The 24,090-nt window shown below is 36.5% G+C and overlaps 1 protein-coding gene and 2 non-coding genes across 3 annotated transcripts; 1 reads left to right on the top strand and 2 right to left on the bottom strand.

Moving 5' to 3' along the window:
• Nucleotides 1-7,396: 7,396 nt before the first annotated feature.
• Nucleotides 7,397-7,467, bottom strand: Trnag-gcc (transfer RNA glycine (anticodon GCC)). Its single transcript has one exon. It is a non-coding gene; the product is annotated as a tRNA-Gly (tRNA).
• A 2,326-nt stretch (nt 7,468-9,793) lies between these two features.
• Nucleotides 9,794-23,850, top strand: LOC144439245 (uncharacterized). Its single transcript, XM_078128519.1, has 11 exons — nt 9,794-9,872; nt 12,697-12,765; nt 13,168-13,818; nt 14,740-14,889; nt 15,019-15,174; nt 15,663-15,818; nt 16,521-16,676; nt 17,589-18,233; nt 18,990-19,178; nt 21,631-21,787; nt 22,516-23,850. Exons 1-11 carry the CDS (start codon nt 9,794-9,796, stop codon nt 22,523-22,525), a joined length of 2,418 nt encoding a protein of 805 aa, XP_077984645.1. The 3' UTR covers nt 22,526-23,850.
• Nucleotides 11,843-11,913, bottom strand: Trnag-gcc (transfer RNA glycine (anticodon GCC)). Its single transcript has one exon. It is a non-coding gene; the product is annotated as a tRNA-Gly (tRNA).
• Nucleotides 23,851-24,090: the final 240 nt, after the last annotated feature.

The following is a 24,090-nucleotide window of genomic DNA, read 5'->3' as shown; positions in this document are numbered from 1 at the left end:
CTTCGACTTCAGCTCCCTTTATGGCTAGTCCAGTGTCGAGGATGTTTTCAGCATCAGTTTGGTTTTTCATAGTTATTTGCCATTGTCCATTTAATTTCACGAGGGCTAGAAGAGAAGCATTTCCATATGTACTTTGTATACTTCGAATAATATCCAAAGGTTTGAAATCCTGGTCAGTTATTTCCAGTGTATTCACCTTCTGACAGTTCCCTCTTCGCCCTTTGGACGTGGCCATCTTGGTTTGTTCCACTCTCTACAGACGTATGTGGAAAGAGTCAAAATAACGATGACCAAATTGTTCAGAATAGCTCAAAAGACGTATAGAATGACTCACAAGTGTCCAAGCTTTCTGATGATATCAGGAATGTGGAGATAAGCGTTAGCTGCGTTGGGAGCAGATTATCGGGAGCCCAAAGCGAACCACCACGTTAACGAGAATTCTACCACTGAACCACCAATGCTGTGTTTAATTAACGTTAATTAACATTATGATTGTTTCTATTTCCTAGTCAAAGGATAATTTATTTTCAATTCCCCAATAAATATTCAATGACACTACAATTGGCTTAAACAATGTATTGTCATGTCTATAGCACGCACCAAGTCTATTGTTATTCATATTCATATTATTCATATTTTCACATTATTTGTTTTCACCAGACACAAAGGGAAAATGATACACAACTGAGAAGAAAAGAAAAGAAAAACTGTACCTGGTGAGGGCCATAGAAATAGTTCAAGCAGAACTAGTGGGGAAGGATTAATGAGTTATACAATATTAACAGAATTGATTTCGGTACATAGTGTCGAAGTCGTGAAATAATAAGGCCAACCTTTGGGGCAATTGAATTAACAACTTTCTGAATGTGATTTCCAGTTCATTTGAGAGTTAAGAGAAACTCCAAGATATGTTGTCGATGAAACGTTATCTATTTGGTTACCATCAATATCTAGAACTCCATCGATATTAATTTCTTTACGGACGTTTTTTTTATGATCATATAATGTGTTTTTTCAATATTGATGGTAAGTTTGTTCGCCCGCACCATTCACAAACCTCTTGGAAATCAGAATTTGCGTGTGAAAGATTTACATACCTATCTTTGATAAACTGAAATAAATTAGTGTCATCTGTAAAGAGTCTAAACTGAAACAAGTTGAAAGAATTTGTAATATCATTTATATAAATTAGGAATAAGATAGGGCCAAGAATCGAACCTTGCGGGACACCACATTCTATTGCTTGAGATGATTCGTTATTGATTGTAACGGATTGTTGACGATTTGATAAGTAATTTTTGAACCATTGTAGTGAAATGCCTCTGATGTTCTAATTTACAGATGGTGACAAATGCCTTTCTAACGTCAATAAAGATGCCAAAAGTAAGAAATCTAAAATCTCGATTATGTCAGAGACCAGGTCTATAAGTAGTCCAGTTGCCAGATGGCATTTTTTAACATAACCGTGCATTGTGTTAGAGGGAAGGTTTTATGCTTGATATTTGTTCTCCAGGGTGTCCTGAACAAGAATCCGCCGGGTGCCACCCTGGCACCCTTGAGCATTTTTTTTAATTTGCATAAATTAAAACATGATAAATTTATGACGATTTGGCCATTTGGTATTAAATCTATACAACATTACCATGTATGAATGGTCAATATTTGTGAAAACAACTTCTTTTTAATGGTGAAATACAATGTAAATAGTAATTAGATAATTATCAACTTCCAAAGATAAAAAATAATCATATAATTTGCAAATTTGCATAAATCGCAAATGGGTATTTTGGATGATCATCATAAGTTTTCAATATACTTGAATTGCAATACATGGATATATTGAGATAACAACTACCTTTTAATGACACAATTCAGTGTAAGTAATAATTAGATAATTAGCAAATTCCAAAGATAAAAAAAATAAGCTGATTTGCATAATTTGCATAATCGTGAATGGGTATTTTGTGTGATCTTTGTCATTTTCACTATACTTGAAATGCAATACCTGGATATATTGTAAAACCAACTACCAGTACTTTTTAATGATGCAATACAGTGTAAGTACTAATTAGATAATAAGCAACCTCCATATATAAAAACAATCTAATTTGAATAATTTGCATAAATCTTAAATGGGTATTTTGTGTGATCTTCGTCGTCTTTCAAATATACTTGAAATGCAATACTAGTATTCACCACTTGTTGCATCATTCATAAACCTGAGATGAAATGTAAAATTAACTGAATGTTTAGTGTAAAGATGTGACATGACTTGTTCATATAATGTTGGGACTCAAATCTGCATCGATGATCGCAACAAATATGTGATAAACTTCTAGATATAGTTCGAATACATGTTGCAGAAGCCCCAAGTGACTTGTATACTGCAGATTCTCAGTACAGTAATAATTGTTTTGGATATTTCGTCAGATAAATCATGTGTCTATGAGAAGTGTGGATTCACAAGTAGACAGTGCATTTGAAGAATTTGTTACTGAGATTGAAAGTAACCCCCCATTCATATTTAGAATTACAATGAACTGCGTGAATATTTTCTCAGCCACATCAGTGACAATAAGGTAGACTCAATACATTATAAGAGGGAGGTAATAGGGAAATTGGAGTAGGTGGGTAACCTTTTACAAATCAGTTCTCAAGAACGACCATATTTTAAAATGGGATTAGGGGAGGGTTACATTTTACTTTAACTCATTTCAATGCCTAATGTTGCAATATTTTGTGATTTTGGAACTGAATCCTCCACATCGGTTACCAAGGGATAATTAATGTTGTTGAGTGGAGATGTTGACCCTCGTCTCGACAATGCCGAGAGTGTACATGCCCATCTACTCAGTGGGATTTTTGGCCCTCAGCTCAGCCAATTAGATCCAAACACATGTACTGAGTATTGCAGTTCCTTCACACAAAACCCTTGTGTGTTGGTAGTTGGAAATAACCAATCTCTTTTAAACTGTCAATATAGTTGCAGCAATGGGATTATGTCCTTCCCACTGAGTCTGGGACTTTTTTAATTTCTGTTTTCATGTCAGACAGCATTTTAACCCATGTTTTAAAATATCTAATTGAGGTGGGTCATGTTTTAGAGAAAGAGGATTGGGGAAGGACAACTAACATGATAGAATCGTTGGAGGGTCACATAAATACGAAAGAGACCGAGGATGATCACCCTACCCTAATCCTTATCATTACTGAAGGTCCTCATTTTAAAGTCTTTTAAAGATGAGCTCCTGGTAAAGAGAATCAAAATCTCTTGCTAAAAAAAAAAACATCTTGAGTACATGTGCCATGATATGACATAGATCAGTTTGTTGATTCTCCCACCTAAAGTGTGCAGCCAACTGGCACACTTGTAGTTTTCATTAATTATATATTGTTTAAGACGAAAAATGAAAAATAATGAGTAATTTGCTTACATTACACATTATACTTGCAGCATATCATTGATTCATTAAATCTGAATCATAAACTTTTGTTATGGTAATAAGTTGAAATCATAATTTATTGGGCATTGATCTTTGGATGGATTGGATACATTGCAGTATACCGCTACATAAATATGTTTACCACAGGTGATTCAATACTGTGCAGAATGTGTGATTTTATGATTAAGTCGTTATATCTTACAAAACAATTACAAAAAATGTTTCAGTTGCAGCGAAGAGTTAAATCGGGCATATATAAACTACAAAAGAAAATACTGAAAAATGTAGAGAAAAACTCTGGGTACCCTATCTCCTGCCTTGTCCCTAGAGACATTGCAGAACAGTCCTAACTGTTCTTACAATGAAGCTTGGTTTATCATTATCAGATATGCAATTTATGCAAATTATGCAAATTAAGGTGTTATTTTAAGAATTATTAATTCTTTTATTTCCAAACTTATCTTTATTCCTTTATTTCATACCTTTAAAATAATTACTCAAGTTTATGATTCAGATTTAGTTAAACAATAATCAATACTGCCTGGTACTGATATGCTGCAAGTATAATTTGTTTGTAATTTAATTTAAGCAAACTACTCATTATTTTACTTTATTGTTTTTTATTTTCAGCATACCTTATTTCTTGTTTAATTCCTTCCAACCATTTATCATAGTTAAATGATTCAGATTTCGTGAATCTATCACAAATATTGCCCGATATTAAATATTAGCTTCAAAATGTTCTTATTCTGTGCAATTTATGCAAATTATGCTAATTACCAATTTTTTAAAATTGATTTCTTTAATTTTTTTAGCCCAGTACTATTTTACAACTTTAAGGTAAAGATGTGTGCAATATAAAACTCATTTATACATGATGATATTGTATATATGTGCTACTAGATGGCCAAAATTGACATAAATCAGCCATTTTTTAATTTATGCAAATTAAAAAAATTGCTCAACTCTGCCAGGGTGGCACCCGCCAGATTCTTGTTCAGGACACCCTGGAGAACAAATATCAAGCATAAAACCTTCCCTCTAAGACAATGCATGGTAGGGTGGCCTGGCAACTGGACTAAAGAGCCAATTTTGTGCTATAGTTTTTGCGAAATCCAAATTGTGTAGGTAAAAGAATGTTTTTGGTTTTAAGGTAATTTATAAGCTGTTTATTTACAATTGATTCGAGAATTTTGCTAAAGATTGGGAGGATTGAAATTGGTCTGTAGTTGCTGACTTCTTGAGTGGCACCTTTTTTTATAGGTTGGAGTAATTTTAGCTTTCTTTAATGCATCTGGAAATATCCCTTGGCTCAATGAACAATTGATAATATGAGTAAAAGGATGAGAAATGATGTGTGCAGCTTCCTTGACTATTTTAGGGTGAATAGAGTCGTGACCCACAGCTTTACGTGGATCTAAAGACATTTATTTCATTTAAAACATCTTGTTCTGAGACTGGATGGAAGAAGAAAGAGTTAGGATAGTTTCCACCAAGATAATTTTCGAAATTTGTGGTGGAAGTAATGTTGGATGCAAGATTTGGGCCAATGTTCGAGAAGAAGTCAATACATTCATTAGCGATGTCGGAACTATCAGTCAGTGTACGTGTGGTCGGTTTACTGTTACGAACTACTGTATTGTTCTTAGTAAAAAATCGTAGACTTCCTACACTTCGAGAGAATTTTACCTCTTAGAAGTGGTTTATACTTCTGAAACATCAGTTATTTATAACAAAAAATGATTATAGTTAGCATAACATTGACGTCAGAAAATATGGCTAATGGTATTCGGCGAAACGAAACGAAACGAAACGAAACAAGTCTTATGGTATTCAGCGAAACGAAACGAAACGAAACGAAACAAAACGAAACGAAACAAACAGTTTCGCCGAATACCATAAGCCAGAAAATATCCCAATTCCACTATAGTCTATTACGATGTACTTACAATGATTACATAACATTAACTATTTACTGTAACAGCGATGACAGTGGACCAAGTTATCTCTGAAACAACTCTTACTGATAACAGGAAGTGGTCCTGTTGTTTTAAAAAAACTTCAAGTCAAGATTATGGCTGAAATCTATCTAATACAATCAAATTAGTCTGACTAGTTACACAATGGCTCCCACACACTACCCTGGCCACATTGAGAAGACAACCAGTAGTTAGGCCATAGTGGCCATAGTGGAACAGCCACAATCTTGAAATTGAATAATGAATAATTGAATAATCAGCACATCCAGTTTTTTTGTCACTATTATTGTCACAACAGAGCTCCCTGTACTGTATTCTATCCATGTCATTACTTTAATACTAAAAAAATTAATCATCATCATGGTGAGATTGACCACCATAGTATTGACTGAATACGTATATGCTCATATAGATTATTTACGTGTATATGTATTCATTTGTCAATATTTTTTGTAAACTTATATATGTTTTGGTTGATTTTATACAAATAATTGTCGTTTTGAGCAACCCGCAGATCGACCCGCAGTTAGGCCTGTCGACCTGCAAAATAACGATACTGCACTTTCTACTGGTAAGATTGGGTGCAGACAACATTCATTGTCCTCTGCCTTTTTCACAGGCAGTGGGTCCTCATCATATAGTGACATAATTCAGAAAAAGACGCCGACAAAAAAGCAACTCCAATTTATATACTAGTATATCGTTTTACATAATTTTTCTTAACTATGGCCAAAAACATGGATGTCAGGACACCAGTCACTCGATATCTATATAAGGATGACCGTGTGGTCCGAGTCGCTGCGTTCAGGTCGCAGTCTACTCTTTGTAGATGTGGGTTAGAATCTCACTTTTGACATTACGATGTTAAACTTTGACGATTTGTACTTTGGAGGTAAAGGCATTGTTAGTGATATTAGGTTAATCTTTGGAAGATTTAATATTTTATAATTATATATATGTACATCTTCGAAATATTAATGTTGGGTAGGAAACTGACTGTGTTATATATTATGTAACACAATACTTCAAGTTGAAGTACACAAAGTTTTGATTTATTCTGACGAATTAATACATTTAGTGTACCAGTTATAACTTTAAAAAAAAGAAAATCGGAAGGGGTTGATAATTTATGCTAAGAAATACTCAATTTTCCTTTAACCTTCATCACTTTCGTTGAAGTCCGTATACTTATCCTGCTACACCTGACATGAATATACTTGTAGTAAATTTGTGTAGAGTGAGTTTCTTGTTCGAGAAAAGTTTTTCTCGCGATTAAACGTCATTTTGAATATTAATGAGTTGTATTTCTGTGCAGCATATACGCGGTAATAGGCAGTCTAATGGCATGTCCCCGTGAGAATTCATTGTATGTGGACGGATTGAAAACGGTATTTCAAGAAAGTTCACGTGCTCACATGGCATAATACTACACTTTACCCGTCTCCTATTATGAATTACAGTAACCTATCTACACTAAACAGTGATTGGCTAACCAAATATGAATATGCATGAGAGGTGATTTATAAGGTTTTACCCAGGTGTAATAATTGTGCCTTCTCACAGCTGAGCGGGACACTTGGCGCCCACCCACCCACAATTTAAAGGGCTAACACATTAAATCAGTAGTGCTGACGAAGCCTTCCCCTTATGAAGATGACGAGCGAGGTACAGAAAAAAACACCACGAACCCCCCCTCAAAAAAACAAAACAAAACAAAACAAAACAACAACAACAACAACAAAAAACCAAACAAACAAAGAACCAAAAAAAAACCAAAAAAAAAACAACCCAATAACTGTCAGTCAACCAAATAATCCAAATAATCAAAACAGAGGACACTCGACCACTCCACAACTAAATCAAACTGGACAGCACCACGCAATGTAGATAGTGTATTCTATTGAACTGCTGTGAACTAGCTAAAAGTATTTTACACGTGGCATAAAAACAAGGTTTCACACAGTAAAAGATACTTGCATCGGCCGGGAATCGAACCCGGGCCTCCCGCGTGGCAGGCGAGAATTCTACCACTGAACCACCGATGCTCCTGACTTATATAACATGGTAAGCACTTCAACATCGCCAAACAAACAAACAAACCAACCAACCAACCAACCAACCAACCAATCGTTATAATGATGTAAATAGTGTATCACAAACTGAGCTGACACATATACCATATTTGGACATTAATATATTAATATTGAATTCGAAATGTACGCATAGTGTATGAGAATTACTAGTATCTCAACTTGTTTGAAAAAAAGTTCTGCTCAAGAGTACGAGTATATATATATGGTATTGCGAATGATGAATTGACAAGGTGATCAATATCTGTTTATGCAGCTGAATACATGCACACTTGTAAGTTTGATCAAGGACAGCGACACGCCATATTTCATATGGGTATATGCTATGACAGTTGGTCAGTTTCAAAGTTGATTTGCACACGTTCGGGAATGTATGTGAGGGGTCGTCATCGAGGAACAACCTTGATTAAACATTGGTATCCGTCTTAGTGAGATTAGACAGCTCCTTTGTCGAGTTGTAAACACACTGGATGAAAGCCGAACCTACATTTCAATACCCTAGATTACTGAAATTGTATACTTTGAGTATAAAATACTATAATTCCTTGTCATGCATTCTTTACATACTTTTGAAACCGATTGTTTTGTCTTATCACGATTTAGACACATCAAAAATGAAGCCACTGCTAGTACAATATCTTCAGAACACTTGGTTCCCACTTTCCTATGTGTTTGCGACATGTATATGTAAATGGAGATATGTCTAATAGATACAAATATTATTGTTATGAGATGGATATTGATTTTGCACTCCAGGGTGTAACACCATCCTGTATCACATTACGGTAAGAAGGAATTTAGACATATGCATTGTAATACCACGAGTACCAGCTAGATATTAAAACAAGAATATTAGTTTACTACGGACAACTAGAGTGTTCACTGAACCATGTTTATGATGTCAAACACGTCAGGATTATGTATTTACATGTTTATATATTATACGACTTGTGTCGGGCGGACTTATAATAATAACATTTTGTTTTGTTTTGTTTCTGATATTATATATACCTATCAGAGATATTATTCTTACAACTTCCAAAAATAACATCTCCGTCACTCACCTTTATTTCAGTATCTGTTTTCAAATCCACTTTACTCATTAAAGTTATCTTCGCTTTCAGCCAGATAAATATTTTCTAACTATTATCTTGCCAAACATTGTTAACAAGGCTTGTTAAGTAGCAAGCTGTATATAATTACTGGTCCAGATATCATTGACCCATTTCCACGTTACTGTTGGTATCCACTTTAAGGCTTGGGAGCGGTAATAGGATGCATGTGGGTCTAATTGTTGCAGTGGTACGTTTAACCACCGCAGAGCACTTTCGGTCTTGTTGAATGTATGTTTACATATAAAAATAACCTAGTCTGGGTGCCAACGTGGTTTCCAACTAAACCACAAGATAACCATGAAGGTGACATTACTTTGCATCTATAATAATGGCTATCTATGACACTATAACAATTAGTAGTGATCTGAGACTATGATCACAACATGTGATTTCAAATTATTCGATTAAAATTTTTATTTCACATTGTTGTTTTGTTGTGAACATAAAAGTAACCTTTTTGATGAGATATGTTCATATGTACTAAGGTGACCTTTTATGATATTTACGTCACGATGACGTCATGCTGACATCATGATATCAAATATAATATTTCTTCCACTGTCTGTGGGCACGCTGTCATTTAGATGTTTTCGGAGGGGGGTTGTTGTTTTTTGTGTAAAGGGTTTATTGTCAGCAAGTAGAGATGGATACTAATTTAAAAATAATATGTTAATACTTCCGCGATAATAACTTAACAATAATCTGGCAAAATAGTGGCGATTTTGAATGTTCTGACTCATATTTTAGCACCGCAGAATCAATGACGTAGACGCGCGTTGTCGTGACGTAGAACGCTAAATTTCATTTTTTTTTAGAAACGTGTCCCAGTTGTCGGATTATAATTATTGTAAACATAACGGAATGAACTCATAAAAGTTTAAACTGATAATTGTACACAAAATAAATATTGCTTCAAAGAAAAGAAAAACAACAGTTTTCGTATCTTATATGTTAACCCAAGGGTTCATGGTTTGCAATACTTCATAGTAACTACAGAGCTATTAATAGTATTGTGTGGATTCGATGACATCATGACCTTCAAAAGTTCGAGGTTGAAAGGTCATAACATTTCGCCGCAGGATTTTTGTAAGTATGTACAAAACGCAAGGAAGAGCGTTATCGAATTACTTTTCTTAGCCAGAACTTCGTCTTTCAGAAAGAAGAACATGGCTGGTCGGTCGTTGTCTGAAATCGTTGTTGTATTGGTGGTTATACACAATATTGGTGATTGTGTTGTCCAGGAAGGTAGGCGTTTAGTTTGTACATCATCCGTCATGTATAGATGCCTTTTACTAAATGTGAATAAGGTAAAATAGCTGTGTATTAGAACTACGAGAGAGAAAAATTCTCATCACGGACTAGTCGAAGTCTTTCAACTTTTGCCTAGTTCTGTCTGTACGATCTAACGCAGCGGAAAAAAAATGCGTTCAGATCCTCGAAAACTTCTTTTTTTTTTCGTACAACATTGTATGAAATCGAATGTCTAATGGTATCACGGGTATTTTAAGAATTAAGTTCACATATTAAAGTCAGGGTCAGATCGAGTGACCAGTAATGGAGAATCTTATCGGGAGACTGGGACGAACGCTAAATAGCTTCACAGCAAATGTCAAACGACAGCGAAAGCTTTTAGAATATTCGCAGTCATTTCTTGAAGGGTCACGCTCTATAACTGTTATGGGATTTTGTGGTTCCGTTTCGATCATTTGAAATTACCATGGCAACATACTAAAATATGTTGCGTCGTGTCTATGAATTTATAGAGCTCGTATCAAATACGACTTAAAAGGACACGTGACATAAGTTGTTGTTTGTTTGTTTGGGGTTTTTATTGGAGGGGGGGGGGGCGGGAGAAGAAACGCGTCTCTTTGCCGAAGCTTTGTTCATGTTCAAGCACCACACCACGTCGGTAGAGATGTGTTTCCAAATCAAATTTACTGTGTAATATTTATGTGTATGTTGGCTTTCGCTAAAAATTAAGTCTCGTGTAAAGACTTTGCCTAGTTCGTCGTTCGTTTAAAATACCAGTTATTAATATATTAGCCTGTAGAAGCGACGGTAATTATTCCCTGTAAAATATGAAATTTCAGATTGATGATGACAAATATATTGAACATGTAATCAATGGTATTTGCCATGGTAATAGTTATGATAGGAATTTGAATTATGATAAATATTCAATATTAAATATTGAATTAAACAAGAACGTCGATAGGAAGTTTATTTGTAACATATGCTTTGTTATCATAAGAAACTTAACCTTTGAATTAAAACAAATAAACGTATAACCTTAAAAGCCTTTGTATCAAATACTTACCTTATTTACATCCTGTCGCTCCGCCCTCACCGGCCTGCTCTAGGGGTTAACCGATGTGTGAGGGCGCCCCGTCACGGCGTACCTTACAGACTATTGCTAGTATACGTACGTGTGTTCTTGAACGCGTTAACGAAAGCAAGAAACTTATGAAATCAAGAATAATGGAATTATCTACATTTTATTTTATACGTTGTGTATAACAACGGAGACGTGTAAACATCCTCAATGTAATAAGTGATGACGTGTACACATCCTCAATGTAATAAGTGATGACGTGTAAACATCCTCAATGCAATAAGTGATGACGTGTAAACATCCGCAATGTAATAAGTGATGACGTGTAAACATCCTCAATGTAATAAGTGGTGACGTGTAAACATCCTCAATGTAATAAGTGATGACGTGTAAACATCCTCAATGTAATAAGTGATGACGTGTAAACATCCCCAATGTAATAAGTGGTGACGTACATCCTCAATGTAATAAGTGATGAAGTGTAAACATCCCCAAAGTGATGTTGTTCAAACTGTTACCTTTGTGCGCAGTGATTCATTTCATATGTACATTGATTAGCATATCAAGTTAAGATAAAGACCTGGTTATTTTTAACTACCACGAAGTAATGGAACTCTTACGGATTTAGAAGGCTACATTGGTAATTACCTGATGGACAGAAATTCCCCAACTACATTATAAAAATCAGAAATCTTAATGAATACAATATCTTGTCAAATTACCATTGTTTTTTGTCTTTTAACGGTTGATTCTCTTGAGTGTAAATAGAATCTGAAAGTTAAAATAAGAAGTTATTGAAGTGTTTTCGAGCACTTGGTAATGCGAGATCTCGAGAGATCGACTAAAGTTTTAAAATATTTCATTTCCTGCGGTAAAACTATACTGCATCGGCCGGGAATCGAACCCGGGCCTCCCGCGTGGCAGGCGAGAATTCTACCACTGAACCACCGATGCTACATGCATTATCTCAAACCTAAGTCTATTCAAATAATGTATGAATATGATAAGCCTAAAATATATTAAAATATTGTCAATAATTGACAGAGACATCAGAGATATGATAGAAAACATGCATGCAAACAATTCACCAACTACATAGACATCGTTTACATCAAGACTAAAATCTCAATGAGCTTATATAAGGACTTGAACTTATATTTCGCGCCATTAAGATATTTTGTATGTAAACGTAACCCGAACCAGGTTATATGGCAGACAGGTTGTTTTTTTAACAGCATGGCAGATGGATATTTCTTTCAATTGGCTCAACTTGGTAATGCGAAATCTTTTTTGATACAGAATCATTGAAGTTACAACTTTTTGCAAAGTTTATATTGATAAAATAATTTTGGCAAATTCTGACCGTAAATACAAATATAAAATTTAATTTAGTCTCTACAGTTCCTAAAAATTGTGTATGAATGTATAAATGTATAATTATTTATATAAAGTTAGGCGGTCGTCCAATACGATAGCATAAGTTTTGTCAACAGACTGACAAAGACTGAAGTGTGCAGTCGAAAATTTCAGTTACAATTTTCAATTGTGCGTTTGGAACGAAAGTTTAATGACTCAGAGATAATATGGTTTACACTAACACGTACAGATGCATTTTCCTGAATTGTACATGCTATCAGCGATTCAAATGAATGTGTATGGATTGTTAGGGTTTTAAATAGACAAGGTTCCATACAAAATTAACTTACTTTAACTCTCTGTCCTGAATTTTGATACAAGGTTCAACAGATGTGGAAGACATCGAATCATTGAATCCAACTTCAAGTACACGAGATGTAACTGATGAAAGTAGGTTGAATTATTCATTAAAGAGACACAAGCTGAGTTTTGTCAACCTTTTTGCTCAAGTGAAAATACTTACATAAAAACTTGATTGAACCATTCTAGTATAATGTTAGCATCGATGCACACCATCTACATGACATTACAATTGCCTTCTTGTATTGTTAGAACAGTTGCTTATCTAAGTATCGATTCCTCCACATTTTCTAAGCGTATTAAAAATTACGTCATCGGATAGTTTACACGTGATATCTTAATACCAGGTTTAAGTTCAGTCAACTGCAAGTAATAGTTAAGTATGCTTTAGTTAGTAGAATACTACCAGTGACTTTTAAATATGCGGCATAAATCTCGCCCAAAAAATTATATGCCCGAGTACGTACTACATGTTGTTTATCCTCTCTGTAGATCAGTCGTATCTCTGTTCCCATGGATACCTACAGGACAAGGCGTTACGTTTCAACAATACTAGCTATGTCCAGCGTACTGTTTCACTACCACAAACAATTAACAACTTTACAATATGCTTGTGGTTTCGGACTACCGATAATGAACATGCAGGAACGATATTTCACTATTCTACGGTTTCGACTTCTAAGTCGCTTCTTTTATCGGTTGGTAAACGTTACGGCCTTCATACTGTATCGATGGTGATTGGCGGTGTTGTGGATGCAACCGGGATATTAACTGGTTACAATGATGGCATGTGGCATTACCTTTGCGCTATGTGGACAAAACCAACCGGAGTTATGGAAATATATTTCGATGATAGGCTGGTGTTGAACCGGCAAACTGATAAAAGCGCAACGGACAACATAGACGTTATTGGTGATCTAACGCTTGGCCAGATGTATGGTGGTACTTCGAACTTTGATTTATCTAAAAGTTTCATTGGTGATATAGCAAACCTGAACATGTGGTCATACATATTTGATGAAGCTGAGATTCGAAGTATGAGACTGAACTGCGATGATGACTATTGTGGAGACTTGATAGCCTGGAGTTCATTTGAAGAAGCCCAATTTTATGGTGCATCTCCATTTCAGTCTAATCTATGTGGTAAGACATCAAACGTGTTTGCTATTATTTAAGATTTGTTTGATCATGTTTAATGATTACCGGAGGAATTTCTAAATGGTACAAAGCTCAAATTAAAAATAAATTAGTAAAATAACATGAAAATTACAGTAAATCAAAGTAAGTAGGTAAAGTTTTTATGCCTCAGTAGTTTCGAATTTCATTTCATTTTTTGAAAGAATCCACAGAGGTGTGAACCTTGACGGAGAGTCCTGCCTTTTGTGTACTCATTTTAGGGTGGATTAGTGTAAGTAAAACATTATTAGAGGAATGGTTATCATATATTGATAAAGTTATTTCTATCTAGCAATTGTCAATTTATTACATACAGATTCATTAGTATACCAAATTACACCAGGTGATCACGAAAAGTGATAAGTAAAATAAGTAAGCTTAAGGACAAATAGCGTAATAAGGTTTTATAGTTTAACAGATGTCTTTTCCCCCTGAAACTAACCTTTCAGAACATTATCTATTCTCCCTGGTCTTCGAGGCGTTTTAGGTATGACGATTTCAGTTATTCATTGTTAGGGATATCCAATTTATGATAATCCAAACAAGCAAATTTGATAGGGTAATTGATTCGTCAGGTACTCGGTATAAACCTGAATGGTACGAATCTCCCTTTGATAACAAAAGAAGACATTCCCCCAAATTACAATGCAACATGAAGATGACCTTTGAACGTCTATCACAACCCTACAGTTTCATTGTGGAAGACAACACTTGATGACTTTGGCAGAGAAAAGTGTACATACTATACAAGCAACTACTAGCAACTAACAGACAGTTAAACCAAATTCATTATGCAAATTAGCTCATTAACTATGTATGACTAAAATAGTCTTCATGTCTTGTTGCACTGCATGCATTGTTAAGGTTTACTATTTTTACATTGTTCAGATCACGTGCCAGTTGAGAGTACCACGTCACAGACAGAGATATTACCCACCAGTGGAATGACAACAAAACAAGTAAATATCACTGGTCAGAAAACTAATGGGTTTGTTTATAGCAATACGATGCGGTTTCAAGAAGACACACTTGACATAGGTATGAACAAAGTAACTTCGTAAGTTCGCTATGAATACGTCGTCAGCGAAGCATGTCCACGAAATTAGCTTATATACAACATTAGATACTCTTTCCACGTCTTTATAATGTTTCCTCTTTCTCACCCAGGCCAATCATCACTTGAAAGTGACACTACAACAACACTATCAAAGACACCACCTATCATAGAAACAGGTAATGAAGAAATATACTTTACTGGAAGGATGACAGGAGCAGTATTCAACGGAACTGAAACAACAGAACTTGAAGTTCAAACTGACAAAGGTATGAAACACTTTACAAATAATGCACTGAATTGGGCAACACTTAAATTGGACAAGTATCTTTGTGAGTAGTGGAAATTAACCATTCGTGCTTTTAGTGTTTGTGAATCTTTTTGTACCTGGAGAAAGAACTCCCCAGGAGAACAGTTGAATATAACTACAATGTGATATGATGGGTTGATTTATATTGCATCTAATTTCTATCCCAAAGTCCACCTCAACCCTACAGGTACATAGTGGAATCCAACACTTGATAACATTCAATGGCTAAAAAAATTACACATGTTGCAATGCAGCGGACAGACGATGGAAACAATTCCTTATGCAAATTAATTCATTACCTATGTATGACTAGAGTGTAAGCTTCACATCCTGCTGAAATGTTACGCTTGACTATTTTTACGTTGTTCAGATCATGTGCCAGTCGAGAGTCCCACGTCACAGAGATATTATCAACCATTGTTATACCGTTTCCTCTTTCTCATCCAGACCAATCATCACTTGAAAGTGACACCACAACGACACCATCAAAGACGCCATCTATCATAGAGACAGGTAATGAAGAAATATACTTTACTGGAAGGATAACAGGAGCAGTATTCAACGGAACTGAAACAACGGGTCTTGAAGTTCAAACTGACAAAGGTATGAAACACTTTACAATTAATACACTGAATTACATTGAGCAACACTTAAATTGGACAAGTAACTTTTGTGAGTAGTGGAAATTAACCACTCATGTTTTCAGTGTTTTTGAAACTTTTTATACATGGAGAAAGAACTCCCCAGGAGAACAGTTGAATATAATTACAATGTGATATGAAGGGTTGATTTATATTACGTCTAATTTCTATCCCAAAGTCCACCTCAACCCTACAGGTACATAGTGGAATCCAACACTTGATAACTTTGGCTAAAAAATGTACTTACTTTAAAAGGCAACTAACTGACGGACAAAACAAACTCCTTATGCAAATTAGCTCATTACCTGTGTATGACTAAAATAGTCTTCATGTCTTGTTGTATTGCATCCATTGTCACGGTTTACTATTTTCACATTGTTCAGACCACGTGCCAGACGAGAGTATCACGTCACAGACAGCGATATCACCCCCCCACCCCCACCCCCGGATAACCACAAAACATATAAATGTCACTGGTCAGAGAACAAAGGGAGATTCAATATGAAACAATTGACATAGGCGTGAACAAAGTAACTTTGTAAGTTCGCTATCAATATGTCAGCGAAACATGTCCAAGAAGCTAACTTCTTGGACATGTTTCGTATACAACATTAGATACACTTTCTACATTGTTATAAATAAATGTTTCCTCTTTCTCATCCAGGCCAATCATCACTTGAAAGTGACACTCCAACGACACCATCAAAGACGCCACCTATCATAGAAACAGGTAATGAAGAAATATACTTTACTGCAAGTGTTACAGGCACAGTGTTCAACGGGACTGAGCCTACGGGTTCGGAAGTTCAAACTGACGAAGGTATGAACAACTTTACGAATAATGCACTGGCAATAGTTATTTGGACAAGTATTAAGCTTTGGAGAGTATGTAAAATTACTGTGACCATTGACGATAAAATGAGTATTGCAAATGGCTATGAAGAAATATGTTTTCGATTTATAGTATACGTTTACTCAGGTAATGAAATCCATAGGAGAAAATCTGCCTGTACACTTTGTACTCGGCAAATTGTGTAAATCTGCAGCCGTTTCCGCTATGATAATGGTCAAACATATAGACCAGTGTATTTTCATACACTTCTTACAGTTTTATGGATTCTGATATATATATATATATATATGAACTACCAGGTTATAGTCTGCATTCTAGTCAAGAAAGCGTATACTATTACGCGCTTATTTTTGAATGTCGAATGTGATTCACGTGTTCTAGACAGATCGTTGTCGTCGTACTCTTTGAGATAAAAAAGTTCGTGGTCTGAATTCATCCGCTATGGAGCGCCACCAATGAAATATATTTGGATAGCTTTCGTTTAATGGTCAGCCATCTAGATGTGTTGTCCCATTTACGGCATTTCGGTTCTTCAAATTGATTTAAGTCATGCACACAACCAGGTCTAAAGGAGGTATGCTTACTCATGCTCTTACTGTTTCCAATAAAGCTGTACATGTTATGATGTCCAAACCATGAATTGGGAAATGAAACTAGCACTCGATGTACGTTTTACATTGTACGGGTAAGGAAATGAGAAACTGAAAATAACAAAGAACGTTGTGATTTTTTTCCTACAGTTACTGAGTACGTATCTTGAGTTTCTCACAATTCATAATACCTAAAACGCATATGTGACCCGTTTCACTTTTTGTTATTGATTACCTTTCCTGTGAGCCACGATCCTGATTATGACAGCATTTTGATTTCCATTTACAGGGCCTTCGTACCCTTTCCCCATTCTACAGGACAAGGCGTTGCGTTTCAACAATACTAGCTATGTCCAGCGTACTATTTCACTACCACAAACCATTAACAACTTTACAATATGTTTGTGGTTTCGGACTACCGATAATGAACATGCAGGAACGATATTTCACTATTCTACGGTTTCGACTTCTAAGTCGCTTCTTTTATCGGTTGGTAAACGTTACGGCCTTCATATGATATCGATGGTGATTGGCGGTGTTGTGGATGTAACCGGGATATTAACTGGCTACAATGATGGCATATGGCATTACCTTTGCGCTGTGTGGAAAAAACCAACCGGGGTTATGGAAATATATTTCGATGATAGGCTGGTGTTGAACCGGCAAACTGACAAAAGCGCAACGGACAACATAGACGTTATTGGTGATCTAACGCTTGGCCAGATGTATGGTGGTACTTCGAACTTTGATTTATCTAAAAGTTTCATTGGTGATATAGCAAACCTGAACATGTGGTCATACATATTTGATGAAGCTGAGATTCGTAGTATGAGACTGAACTGCTATAGTAATGGTTATGGAAACCTGATACCATGGACTACTTTTCGAGGAGGCGATCTTCACAATGTAGTCATATTAGAATCGACCGTTTGTGGTAAGATATTCAAATTCATACGTCATATCAATAACTCTGACTAATTATAATTCTCCACTCATCTTTTTTTTGAATGTCGTGCAGCAAGGTCAATTTTGAAACTTGCCACCAGTAAGATAATTTGAAATAAAAATGTAAAATTTGTTTGATTTTCAAACATTTGTAAAAATCAATACTTTATGAAAAGTAGAATTTATTCCCATAATTCCGAAATACGATATTTTGGATCGTAACAATATAACCACAGGTATAGTGTGTTTTAGATAAATCTTTCCACATTACATATAAATAGAAACGTTGCATATTACTAGAAAACGTGTATTATTCGCCATAGACATAGCCAGTTACGAATATCTGTCTGTCTGTCTGTCTGTCTGTCTGTCTGTCTGTCTGTCTGTCTGTCTGTCTGTCTGGCTGCCCGTCCGTCCGTCCGACCGTCCGTCCGTCCGTCCGCCTGCCTGCCTGCCTGCCTGTCTGTCTGTCTGTCTGTCTGTCTGTCTGTCTGTCTGTCTGACTGTCTGTCTGTCTGTCTGTCTGTCTGTCTGTCTGTCTGTCTGTCTGTCTGGCCGCCCGCACGCCCGGCCGTCCGTCCGTCGGTCGGTCGGTCGGTCGGTCGGTCGGACGGACGGACGGACGGTATGTCTGTCTGTCTGTCTGTCTGTCTGTCTGTCTGTCTGTCTGTCTGTCCTACGGCACACCATTATTGTTAACTTCACTAGTATGTGTCAACTAATACAAATGAATATTTATCTGCAGGAAAGTTCCCCATTTCAACAACTTCTGAAACAACAATGTCTGAAACTATAAAGACGGTAGATAATTACAAGGCGGGCACGACTCCAAAAGTTGGAACAAAGGCTGCTTTTAAAAGTGAACCAGTCGCTACGAAATTTAAAGGAATACTGTCGACTTTACAAACCTCTGTGAAACCAAAAGGTGCAAAAGGTAACATAATCCGCGTTTAAAGTGGTAAAATGATATTTGCTTATTTTATTTATTTGTATTTGACGTTAATGAGCCTCATCACTGAAATGCCACTAGGGCGAGATGATATCATTTTCCCCTATATCTGGAATCTTGTACGAATGGCCGTTTCAAGATAGACCGTTTGTGGCGGTGTTGGATGTCAAGCGAAGACTTTTGGAGCTCATCCAGTGACTACACATAGTTTGTTGTTGTTATGGTAACGGACTTGCGTTACTATAGCAACCACACTGCACATAACCACACAATCTATCTCCCTCTATTTTGTTGACTTTAATATCCCAATGTCCGGGGCGGGGGGGGGGCGGAGGAATCGGGGGTGGGTCACATTTTACCAACCTATTCTTGGGGGAGGGTCATATTTTGCATTAAAATGTTTGGGGAGGGTCACATTTTACAATCCATAGTTTTGTTACCAAATTGAAGATTCAATTATTGTCAATTTATTTTGTGTGTTTTGAGATGTAAAAGTGAGATATGAGCACTCAACATTTATTTTTACGAGTACTTTACATGCGAAAATACAAAAATTAAAATACATATATTGTAAGAAAATTGTTTAATAAAACGATGCATTTTGTTGAGTGTACCCATCTCACCGTATCACTCACACTGTACGTGAATGTTGTTGTTAAAATATGATGGTGGTGGTGGTGGTGATGATGATGATGATGATGATGATGATGATGATGATTTAGCTTTGAATGCCATAAAGAACACGGACAGTGATACATGTACTGACTCAATTAAGTAGTACCATTGAGTCAGATTAAAGTGACACTGATAATGGCAATACTGAAGGTGAACGTGATGATGATGACAATGATATCAGGGAACTTTTACAAGTGACCAGATCAGGCAGAGTTTGCACAACATGGAAAGTACATTTTAGATACTAACTAGATTGTGTATGATTATAAGAGAAAGGTAACTATAGCCAGTATTTTACTGTTTGTCACTTTATATGTAGAAATATTGCTTTCTAATACAGAATCAAAATCATTTAATTTGTATGTATACATATAATGGGAATATAATTGACTAACGTTCAGTATATGCAATTGTCATGGGGAGGGTCATGTTTTACAAAATGGGACAAAGGGGAGGGTCACTTTTTACAAATGGAGAATGGGGGGGGGGGTCATGTTTTACTTAACAGACCATGTGTGATTTCCTCCGCCCCCCCCCCCCCTTGCAAATACTGAAGGCTCCCTAATCTTACGTCAAATTAGACTTAATCTGTTCTATTCTAGGTCCGTCCTCACTTTATATAATTGATTATAGTTAACATCTCTCATATCTTATTTACCATAACAATATAGAAATGAGAACCTGGCAAATTCATCATAACAGTTATGAGATGTGATGGAGTTGTTAAATATGTCGCGCAATTCATCACTTCTGGCATGCGTGTGTTCTTGCAACTTGATCACTTTCCTGTCTTCTTGCTATCTCACGTATGTGATGAACGTTTGTAATTTATTTTGACTGTAATTGACCTCTCGACTCTCGTTCTAGTTCGCATAAATAATTTGTCGTTAATCTTATAATCGTAAATAATCTCACATTAGCTCGTAACGACAAAAAAAAATACCAACGTCACGACCACGACCACGGCGGCGACGACGACGACGACGACCACCACCACCACCACCACCATCACCACCATCACCACCACCACCACCACCACCACCACCACCATGACCATGACTACGATCACTACTATTACTACTTCCACCACCACCACCTTGACGACGACTACTGTCATTCAATCATCACTACCGTACCCCAACACTACTACTACAACGTCGACCACCACCACCACCACCACCACCACCACCACCACCACCACCACCACCACCATGACGATGACCATGTACCACCACCACAATCACCATCATCACTACACCACCATTACCATCACAATCATAATGATGTCCACCACCACCACCACCACCACCACCACCACCACCACCACCAACACCACCACCACCACCACAGCAAACTACTGCGAAGACATCTAATAGGGCCTATACTACACCATACCATTGAACAGGACGAATAAATTCTCGCAATTGTGTCGTGCATAATAAGGACATGAGTAGATCATTTGTGATATCACTTTTACAGTCTGTATCATTTCACCTTCTCATTTTTTTTGACTGGTGGACCATTATTAGTCGCGCAGCGCAATATTCTGCAACTTTCCAAAAGTTTGACATTGCTACGGCCCTGTATGTACCACTGCAAACATACACACATTAGGCTGAAGTGTAAACCATTGCAACTACTTACAAAAGTTGTCTGCATTATTTATCTAATAGTTAAAACTAAGATACCCCCTTCTGATATTCAGCCGGCTGAGTCATATTTTCACACACACCCTCTCCCACTGTCTTTGTTTTCGTTTCAGTGACTGCCAAACCTAGAGTAAGTGGAGGAGATGATTTTGCCAGTAAAGCTGGACTCTTGATTTTTGTAGTGACTGTGGGTGCATTGGTGATAGCTGCTACTATTACTACATACAGTGCAATTCGAGTATATAAAGCAAGGAACTTTGGAGACTATATGTAAGTACAAATGTGTCTTCACTACATGCAGTGGGTCAATCTCTGGTCATAATAAAGTAATCACTATAGATGAATTAAAGGTATTATTATTTCATAAAAACAAGACCAATCACATCTCGACACGTCACATCGAATTACCTATATGTGTTGGCCAGAGTGTTAGCCTAGTCTGTCTGTCTGTCTGTCTGTCTGTCTGTCTGTCTGTCTGTCTGTCTGTCTGTCTGTCTGTCTGCGTGCGTGCGTGCGTCCGTGCGTATGCATGCATGCATGCATGCATGCATGCATGCATGTATGTATGCATGCATGCATGTATGTATGTATGTATGTATGTATGTATGTATGTATGTATGTATGTATGTATGTATGTATGTATGTATGTATGTTTCTGTGTGTGTGTGTGTGTGTTTGTTTGTCTGTCTGTCTGTCTGTCTGTCTCTGTCTGTCTGTCTGTCTGTCTGTCTGTCTGTCTGTCTGTCTGTCTCTCACGCTTGTCTGTATACACATCATTAACTCACATGACTACTGGCATATGTTGTTTTAGCAGTGTATTGATTTCGGAGACAAGTCTTTTGTTACCAACCTTCAAGGTCAAAATGAAATTCATGATATGTTGAGAATGAAGGACATTCCTGTATAATGGTAACACGTGCTATAATGAATAGATTTAATGTATTGTAAACATAATGCAAGGTTGTTTAAAATTACGATCCTTCCATCTTCTATTTCAGCGTATCATAATTATACTACATGGAATTAATGGAATCCAGTCTGAATCGACTTCAAGTAAAACTGACAAAGAAGACATTGTACTAACTTTTATAGGAGAAAATACACCCAATGGTTTCTGCTTATGGAGGAGTGTAACTATTGTGCGGGTTGCGGGCTGCTGCGGGCCACTGAGGGTCGCTAGGTTGCAGGCTGCTGTGGGTCGTTGCGGGTCTGGAAATGTAACTGTTGTGCAGGTTGCGGTTGCTATTATTTTTCCATTAAACATTAATTTACTCCCTTCTTAAAATCAAAGAAACTTTTGGGCTGGCCACTAGGGGTAACATACACATAATGGGGTAACATGTGACATGCACTGTACTATTTGATAGAACCTATGTGCTGGGCTAATTGCACATTTAATTTTGTGTAGTAAATCCCATGATGGCTATTTTAAAAAATGGTTATAGTTAGCATAGCATTGACCTCAGAGAAAATATCCCAATTCCACTATTACAATGATCTTATAAAGATTACATAAGACCTCAGAGATGACAGTGGACCAACTTATCTCTGAAACATCTCTTACTGATAACAGGAAGTGGTCCTGTTGTTTGAAAAGCATCAAGTCAAGTTTATGGCTGAAATCTATCTTATACAATCAAATTAGTTTGACTATTTCACAATGGCTCCCACACACTAGCCTGACCACAGTAAGATGACAATCATTAGTTAGGCCATAGTTACATCACTGAGGAACAGAAAGGAATAGTGGAACAGACACAACCTTGAAAGTGAATAATGAATAATTGCATAATCAGTACATCCAGTAATTGTGTCTATGTTATTGTCACACCACAATAGAGTTCCTTGTACTGTATTCTATCATTACTATAATACTAAACAAATTAATCATCTTCATAGTGAGGTTGGTCACCATAGTATTGACCGAATACTTATGTGCTCATACAGATTATTTACGTGTATATGTATTCATTTGTCATTATTTTTTGTAAACTGATATAAGTTTTGGCTGATTTTATACAAATAATTGTCGTTTTGAACAACCCGCAGATCGTCCCGCAGTTAGGCCTGTCGACCCGCAAAATAACGATACAGTGGTACCAGACTGTGTGTGTGGTGCTATTGTGTCACTCAGTTGGGATAAAAACTGGTCAGCGTTGATAAGAGTATCATATCCAATTACTTCTAATGTTGTCTTGCTCATAAAAAAACGTATGTGTGCCCAGTAAAAGTGTCCAAACAATTATGAATTATGTAGTTTATAGGTGCCACGCACAATGGGAATGTAGAAGTTCTCAAGTTATCATGTTAATTATCAGTTGGAAAATAAATAATTGAAGCCATTATATAAAACAATCAAGTCTTTGTGTAATCTATTCAGTAGAAGCCTGTTTCTACTCCAGACGACATTTTTCTGCTGACGGAACGAAAAGTAACGGCAGCGCTCTCAGATGGTGCCGTAAAAGAGGCTGTGGTTGGGGATGACTGGTCAGCATTGATAAGGATATCATATACATAGTCGGTCGTAGACCACTAGCCTCTTTACGATTAATTCTACTCTGGTTTGCGAGAAT

The sequence above is a fragment of the Glandiceps talaboti genome, chromosome 8 (assembly GCF_964340395.1).
Source record: "Glandiceps talaboti chromosome 8, keGlaTala1.1, whole genome shotgun sequence".
Classification (NCBI taxonomy): Eukaryota; Metazoa; Hemichordata; class Enteropneusta; family Spengelidae; genus Glandiceps; species Glandiceps talaboti.
This window is presented reverse-complemented; position numbering and strand designations above follow the sequence as displayed.